Below are 9153 nucleotides of genomic sequence, written 5' to 3' on the forward strand. Positions count from 1 at the left end.
AGAAACTTATGATAGGCAAGAAATCCAAGTGCATTTCTCGTTGCATTGCTCGAGCGCGTAAGCGTAGGAAAATCGGAAAGTATGTAAACTTTTTATCGAAAGATCTGTATTGTACGCGAAGATACAAGTTTATTCGAACCAGTCTAGCAGAATTCCGAGCTAGTAAATTGTTCCACGTATCTTATATTGAATTGTGATCGAAAGTATTAAAGTCACTTCGCACCTATTTCCAGAGAAAAATTTCTAATTCGATCAGAAATATTGCACATATAAGAAGACTTTAATTAGAAAAAGAAATGTAATATTTTCTCTTATTGTTGAGAAATAAATTCATTGAAATTTTATATTTTCTTCTGTTTAATTAAGACTATCAAAATTCCATCAAGGGATGATCTAAAAAATTAACATTGTTTTCTTGATAGTAATGTATCAAAGATCAGTCACACGTGGCTGAAAGATTGTTTTAGTTCATACTCAAAAATTAAGCATCAAACACATACGTCATTAAATAATAAATAAATAGAAACACTTTTTCAGTCTAAAAACTTCTTGTTGGAGAATAGGGTTTCTTAATTCTTAAACTTCCTTCGTTAATATGTTTTAATGTTATCTATTCCAATTTTCAATTTGTTTTTAATTAATGTTGCGAGGTATTCATCGTTTAATAAATTATTTGTCACCTAAGGGATAAACAAACGTTGGTCAAAGTAAGACGGTTACACGTGTTCGCGTGTTATCTACACATAACGGACTTCACAATTTTTCAATTTAAAAATATCTGTCCAAACGTCACTACAATACTTTTCCATTAAATTGTGTTTAATTTTCTCTTTGCTCAGTAGGAAGTAAACAAGTGGGGATAAGCTTGGTGTTTTTTAATTATTTCTTGCTGTTCAAATGAAACAGCACGATCTTCTTTGAGATCAATTAATTTTCCCTGTGTAAATTGAATAATTTTTGTACATATATTTATCTGAAAAATAATTCATTCTAATTATATTCAAGTTACACTACGTTTTATAGATATGGTTTTTTACGATTTAAAACATTTCGAAGTGTTAGCAATTCAGTATACAATATATTTGCAATAACTCATATCACTGTTTGTTGCAATAAATATTTATTCCACTGGTAATAATATTTCAACGCTGACCTAGATACGTCAAGCTTCGAAATATGTATATGTATACCTCTGCTGGTACTAACATTTAGACCAATTTTGCTAATATTTCATACATATTTATTTAAATATATGTATGTCGAAGGTTAATAGATGTTTATATACATATTTTTTACCAACAATTATTTTCACTGAACACTTGATGGATGGACTATTTTATGTATACAAAGGTTTTGACGGCAGCTGTTGTAATTTTTAAAGATGATTCTATACGCTAAAATAAGACAAAAATAAAGGTAGATAAAATTGCATTTCCGATTTTTTCTCTGAATTATTAATTCTTGAGAAAACGCCTGAAATACGCGTGAAATGTGCCTGACTCGCACTCGGAACTTATTCTACTGATTTCACTGTATCTGATCTATGTCTGCAGTAGAATAAGGTCCCAGTTAGACACATTTCAGTCCAATTTTACAGGTTTTTGCAACAATTAATAATTCTAATGAATAAATCTATTTTGTCATGTAGAGTCATTTTTTAAAATGTATTATACCTGTTGTCGAACATTTTGCACGTACATACGTATACTTTTACATTCGCTGAATATTAACAGCATATCAACTTTTCATTATAGGAGCACATTTTCAGATAACTAAGATTGAACTATGATTTGCTCTGATAAAAAATTAAGACTGAATACAAGAATTATCTTAATGACATGACAGTTAAGCTGTGTTGACATCTTTCCTTTGTTGTGAATTGTCCACTGTTTGTGGATGCTTGAATTCAAATACGTACATACGAAGAACCGTTCCCTGACTTGTCTCCAATTACTTCAAAATCATTTCAAGGTCAATAGAATACCATGTCATTGAACTCGGTTTGGTATGAGCTACAATACTACAAAGTCAAAAATATATGTCATTTAAAAAAATTAAGATAATGTTGACTTTTTGTCGAAAAAGAAAATTTTTGGAAATTTCTTTTTACTGTAATTTGTAGGCGATTGAAAACTGACCAACTTTTGTTTAAAATATTTTATCCTAACATTTTCGGAAGTTTTTGTAAAATCATAATAAGTGTGACGTGGGACACTTTGTAGGTATATGTTTGTGTATATTATGATGCTGCGGATTAACTCTGTGCAATCAGTTGTCTCCTCTAAGGGGACAAAATGAATGAAAAACCAGAATCTCCCGGCGCAAAGAGTTAGATATTAATTTTAATAAAAATAATATTATTGTACATGTCAAAACAATATCTTTTCGTTACACCCAAAAGATTCGGATTACTAGTAATATCTGTGGTCGGTAGGCAAAATGACTTAAGTCACATTTTTGTTTCTGAAATATTGACGTTTAAAGTTTTCGATTTCCATACTATCTTATAGATTTATTTTTCAGCGGAACAAACCCTTATTTTTGGGCGAAAAATTTTTTTCATGTCCTTCCTTCTTTCTGAAAATATAAATTCTACATTCTAGATTTCAATTAAAGCCTTAACTCGAATTTTTTGAAGATATGACAAGTTGTTCTACCTTATAATCACAGATACAACTAAACAGGAACATTATTTGTCACATGACGCTTGCAGATTATCTCCCATTACATGCAACTGGTTAGATTCACGATCACAAGTATTCTGGCATTGCAGGATATTGTTCTGAAACATGTCGCACGTGTATTTCACAAGTGACAACCCCAACAAGTGTGGTATGTAAAAGTAAGGTATGTTTTTCAGGGAAAGCAAAAAACTATTTGTAAGCTTAAAATGTTAAATCTGAAAGTCTGAACAAAATTTAGTGTTAATTGCAATAACTGATTTCCTTGTGATTATTCAAGTGATTTATACTTTATATTTGTAAAAATTCATTGAATATAGTCTACGATTTAAAAATTTAATTCGTAAAATTTTTATAATGAATATTCTATTTACCAAACTGATTCATAGTTGCAACTCGAATTTCGGGTTTTTCGAATTGTCACTTTTGAAATACACGTGCAATATTATGTTCTCACAAAATATTCCGCTGTATTAATCAGGAATAAGTGCTAAAATGTGACTTCAAAGTTCGGAATTTGTCTTATTTATAAATGGGCACTCACGGTAAGTGTCCCACGAGAATTCGTTAATCCCAAAACTAGTACCCACGAAATCAGACTCGCATCGTAAATTTTCTGGCTTGTTAAGTTACTCCATGCGTGGAGTAAGTAAGTGGATTAATACCACTGAGAATCAGTTACTTACCCCAGTGTAAATAGCACACGCGAAGCTACCCCTCCTTACGGACCGCCAACAGCAACAGGATTGCATGATAGCCATGCTTTCAGCGCGTGGTTCATCACACGCACACTCAAAATCGCGAAAAGAAAAGAAAATAACCCGAGCACTTTCACGCAGTATTAACTGTACGACCAAACGTGCTTCATCACGAAGAACAAGGAACTCCCGAGGTCAGTGTAACCAAAACATTGTCGGTCGTAGTTACAGGTCAAGGAACCGACACGTGTGATGGCTCGATGACGACTGGGGTATACGCGCTGGCCGCGGCGCGAAAACTCCAGTCGACGCATGCGCACTTACAGTCAGTCCCTAGGTCGTACTTTTCCCTTAAAAAGACGCAATTTTATTGTTGAAATGAATAGGTCACAAGTATTATCGCGAAAGGTAAACCGAATTGTACTCGCGTGGAAAACAAGATTACATTGACCTGGGATATGCATAGAAGTTTAGTTAATTTTGATGGAAAAGGTTCTGCCTCGAGATTGAAGTTTTATTAGTTTTGTTATCACTGTGATGCAAATGCTTCGTCGTCAACTGTGGTAACTGAAAAAATTCAAATTTTGTAATCTAGAATTTTTGAACGCGAAAACGCTCCAATAATTTAAAATTATACTTATGAAATATTTATGAAATAAGTATCTATGATATAACAGTGAAGGATGAATAACAAGATAAATAAGTATAATATAATACAGTAGGGCCTCGATTATTCGAAGTACCACGAGATTCAAACCTCAAGCATGCTTTTGATAGCTAGTTTTATTTTCTTTATCAAACTAGTAGGGGGAGTCCTCCTAGTGGTAGACAGCACCTAATACTAGACATTAGCTATATCTTTAAAAAATAAAACGCAACAAAGCGAACAAATTGCTAAAATAAAGGGGGGGATTCCCCTCTATCACTTTTGCAGTGTACTGCTTTGTCGCGTTACACTTTTGAAAAATATAGCTAATATCTCCCCCTATTATTTCACTGTTTAAGTCTTAATTGATATTCTACTATACCCTTACTGTTATTACACCTAATATGTGCAATCCTAAATAATAGAAATTTTGAATATTCGAAGTTCGGTTAATTGAGATTCTACTGTACAATATTGAAGGATGCTTCAAACTTTCGGCTGACAAGGTATATTCGATAAAATATTGGAATAGTTATACATGTACTACTATTACTAACCATATGTCTGTATACTCTAGGGAAAGAGAGCAAAAGTTTAATTTCCCGAATCTAGCCTTCTAGGATTCCATATTCGTATAGAATATATTCAAAGCCCGTAATTTTGCAAGTAGTATCACCGTTTCGTATGACCGACAATAAAGTACTGTCACTATTTTTTCATGCCGCAAAATTTTCGTGAGCCCGCCCCATCAGCCCCGAAAAATGGGGTTTCCGTGGCAAGGTTGTTACCTGCTCGAGTGGACACGGAAAACGATCGATCGATTTGCGGGTCTCCTTACTTCAATCGACCACCAACCTCATGCATATTTAACCATCTCCGCTTCCTGGCGTTTTGCTGGACTTAGGAGCGTGACTATCGAAAGTTCTATGTTCTAACTTCTAATCGATTACCCCAGGACGCTTCAGAATCGTTAACTATTCCATAGAGCTATCGTTTGTCGCCTGAACGGTTTCATCGGACACAGCTTTCTTCGTTTTATCGCGAGCTGCAGTAACCGCGATATTTTATTGGACCGACATCAAAGTTTTATACGAGAATCGTGGTTATCTCATTTTCCGCGTGGCTTATGACGATAATATCTGTGGGCCGTGATTCATCCTAAAGTAGCTAATAATCGCTAATGATATTCCACAGCGTCCAACATTTACGACGCGTCTGTAACTTTTCGCCGTAAGCTCTTTCTGACCATCGCGTCAGTTCTGCATAAATCAGGACACCTGTGGACAAGCGGAAGCTATCTCTTGGAATTTATCTAGTGTACAGGAACTGTAAATTCGTTTTCAGTCGGAGAAGGAACACGTTTGTCGTAGGCAATAGGGTTTGCCGTCACATATCTATGTGCAAACTTGCCATAAATTGTGACGATGGACAGGAGGGAAGAGGCAAGAACGGAGGTGAAAATAAAACAGTGGATATGTTCACAGGGTTTACGAAGGGTGTATTTTATTAGCTCGTTGACAGTGTTTTAGTTGTCCACGATTTTTCAATGAGACGAATGGAGAGAGTTTTCTTAAATGGATCGATAATGTAAAGAAAAGTGACATAACTAGTAGTGTTATCCTAACTTTAATTAAACTTGCGTTTAATTAAGTGTTATACTAATTTTATAGTTCCTTCTCTATTATAATAGTTTTCACTGAAAATTCCTAATAATTTAATTTATAATCTTGTAAATTAATACTATTCCTAGTCGGGCAAGTATAACACTGTTGGTTATACCAAGTAAAGTGGCAGGCAAAGAGTTCTTTATAGAATTATATAGGTATCTTTATCGTTCTCAAGGAGAAGGGGACCTGCATTCATATCCTTAAGTGCTGGTTCATTCAAATTTCTATAGCTCCATCAATTCCACGAACTTCCATAAACGTCTCTTTAATACATAGTTTCTGGTTCTTAAGTTTAAAAAATTCCACTGGTTTCAATTCTCTCAAAGCGTTCAAATATATTTAACATATTAACCTTCACCCTGCAATATTTACCTATACTCGATCACCATTAAATTAAATTCCCTTTCGCTTTATATTTCGACTTTAGTCCACGTGTTCATAGTTTTAGAACGATATATGTATATGCTACTAGCATCGAAAGTGCAGAAAAAAGTTGAAAATTAAAGACTTTTATTTTTCGTCCAAAATTGACACTTTTCAAGAATCGCCTTTTAAATACGCAGCGTAAGGGTTAAATAACTGGCACAGGGATTCTGCTGTATGCTTATCTTTTTAACTCGAAAGTTTTATCGTTCAGTATGATCTTTTATCACAACAGGAAAAGCTGGCACGACATGCAGCGAACAAGAATATAGAGCATGTGGGCGCTAAATTAATGCAAATCCCGCGCTTTTGTTTACTGAGTATTTAGGCGAGGTCCGGTTTTCTCGTCATATAGCGTTTCACTGTTCGAAAGAATCCGGCAAAATGCAAAACGTAAATTGCAAAAATTTCGTACTTTGTCTTATTCGTTCGATAAATAATTTGCGCAGAGTCAGAAGTGTCTGCGAAACAACGTTCGCGATGGCCAACCATTCCAATTATACTCCATTAGAAATTTTTCAGAGATGAGAACCTTGTTATCGAAATAAGCATTCTAATTAACTTAATGAGGGCAAGTCTAATTGCGAGCCTATCCTTTGCCACTACCGTGTTGTGATAGTCATTAGTATAGCAAGCTAATTAGAAGTATTTTTATTTAGTATAGCTGACTCTAATTTTTTATAAATTGTGTTGAAAAATTAAAAATTTTAAACTTCGTATTTGAGGGTGAAATAGCCAAGCCTATTCCCAAAAAATGAAAGTCTTTTCACGTTTCCTTTCCCACATGAATAAATGGACATACACACGTGGAACGACATATGCCGCAGGATGAAAGCAACCATCCCTCATCCCTATGCGATATGCGTATCAATGGATGGAAGCTTCTGAATAAATTCGAGATTCGTTCCTTTTGACTAGGCCTATATACCAGGAATAACATAGCGCATCATTCGTGTTGGATAAATAAACGAAGTGTCAACAAGTTTCAGCGGAATGGACGCGATGTATGCACGAATGAAGCCATTTTTCAACGTTTCGACTCTAATGTTTGGCAGCTCCTTTCTTAGGCGTTTCTAGGGAGGTTTTTAAAAGAGACAGGTTCGAAGGAACGTGTCCTTTCAGTCTGCAGTAGAATTTTCAAAGTACAAAGTATCTCTCCGAAGTTTCTCATTTTCTGCATTTTTCTGTTTCTTAGCAGTTATGAAGCTGTATATTGCATGACACGCAAACTTAGTTTTCTGAATAATTGTTTCGAAGTTGTTCTTAAAATAGATGTATCGATTGCGATGAAAGGGAAAAGGCGGAATACTTTGGAAAGTTCCTGCGAATTCTTAGCAGTTGATTGGGCGTCTTTCGTGGCGCTTTATGAGCATTTAAAAGAGGAAACTATAGTAAAATTTGTATTAAAGAAGTTCGAGATGGATTCAGAGAGTTCATGTATCGTATTTCATAGCATAACTCCACATTACCCATGTATTTTGAAGGAAAAGATAATATCTAAATGTTTGCACCGAAAGGCAATCGAAGTGTATCTTCATTTTTTTTCTTTCATTATGCAAGCAATAAGGTGTCGACAGTTTTGTAATGTTCAACGTGGATGTGTTGGCTATATTATAGGGGCGAGAAATTATTGCGCTTCTTCGCCGCGAGTTGCGAACTTTTGTTCCCTTATAGCTTTTTAATTATTTTCTTTCCAGTAACTCGCTTTGTGTTCGAGCGGAGCGAAAAAACTGCCTCAACGTGAAAACTACAGGAAAATACTCTTCTCTTCATTTTCTACCAGTTTCTATTTTCTGATGCTGATGAAAGCATTACTATTCTTTTCCACTGACACCTATTAATTCATCCATTAAATTGAACGTTGGTAACATTTTTGCAAATATAATGCAATAGATTTTTTAATGTTAAACTTTTAATCCTTCACACCTGTACCTTTCTTCTCTTCACTTCCCTGTCATTCTTTCTATTACCTTCTGCTTTTCCTCTTTAATATATTTGATAATGCAGTAACTGTAGCGACAATTCTAGCTTAAATACTGTTGTTAATAATTTCTCCTATGTTTTAGTGCAATATCGAACTTTATATTAACTTGTCCAACTTTGAGAGATTACACCTTTAATTCAAAAAATTACAACGTTCTATTCGCCCTTCCTACACGGATCAAATTTCTTCGAGGAAAATTTGAACTCCCGGTTTTCCTTGGCAATCTAAAGGAAACCATTCCTCTGGTTTTTCCTATTTCATTCACTAAATGTGATCCTTTTTTCAACTTTCAACAAAGATCGAATTTCGTTGAAGAGCATTTGAATTCCAATGAAATTGATTTAGGTTTCAATAGGATTTCTGACTAGAATAGTAAAGTTCCCTCGATACGAAACTTCTGGAGGATGACCAACGGTGCTCGGACTTCGAAATTTCGACGATGTCATGAAGCAAACGAGATAAGTCGGCATGTATTAATGGAAGGGAAAGTCTGCCAACGTGTGGGGAAGTACGTGATGGTGGAGCTTAAGCTCATCAGGAAGCCTAAAATTCATTTATACTGTGGTTATATAGACAGTCTGACACCGACACCAGCACGATGTTTCATGTTAACTTTAATGGCCCAAACATACTCTATCTAGAGGAAAACTTCCGTATTCTAATAGCTCTCTCGTAACATTTTAATGCGATAAAATCTGCCTAGTGGTCAGCACGTTGAATACATAATATTCATGAAACTAAATTTGTTTTCTTTGCAAGGGAAATTCGATATGAATGGCGGTTCAGGGCTGGGTCAGTAAAAGAGAACGTTGCCAGTATTTTAGGAAGACTAGATAATGTAGTTGATGAAATTGTTAATACTTAGCACATCAAATTATAACAGTTTACTATTTTTAGCGGTTATAGTGTTTTCCCACAAGATTGATTTTACCTATGACTCCCACCAGCAGTCAACCATACGCGTTAAAGGGATGATAAATAAGCAAATTTCATCGTTTTCAAATTTCCTCCAGGGGAACCGTTACAGGGGGCGAAGAAACTTTGTGAATGGAGT

At 34.9% G+C, this 9153-nt stretch overlaps 1 protein-coding gene across 2 annotated transcripts in view; it reads right to left on the bottom strand.

The window, feature by feature from the left end:
* The window catches only part of LOC143188533 (uncharacterized), a 41167-nt gene extending 37558 nt beyond the window's left edge, over positions 1–3609 (bottom strand). For both annotated transcript variants that reach the window (XM_076392869.1, XM_076392868.1), the window contains exon 1: positions 3368–3609. In XM_076392869.1, the coding sequence (XP_076248984.1) occupies positions 3368–3442 (75 nt within the window). In that variant the 5' untranslated portion in view covers positions 3443–3609. The remainder of the gene's footprint in view (positions 1–3367) is intronic.
* Positions 3610–9153: the final 5544 nt, after the last annotated feature.

The sequence above is a fragment of the Calliopsis andreniformis genome, chromosome 2, assembly GCF_051401765.1.
Source record: "Calliopsis andreniformis isolate RMS-2024a chromosome 2, iyCalAndr_principal, whole genome shotgun sequence".
Classification (NCBI taxonomy): Eukaryota; Metazoa; Arthropoda; class Insecta; order Hymenoptera; family Andrenidae; genus Calliopsis; species Calliopsis andreniformis.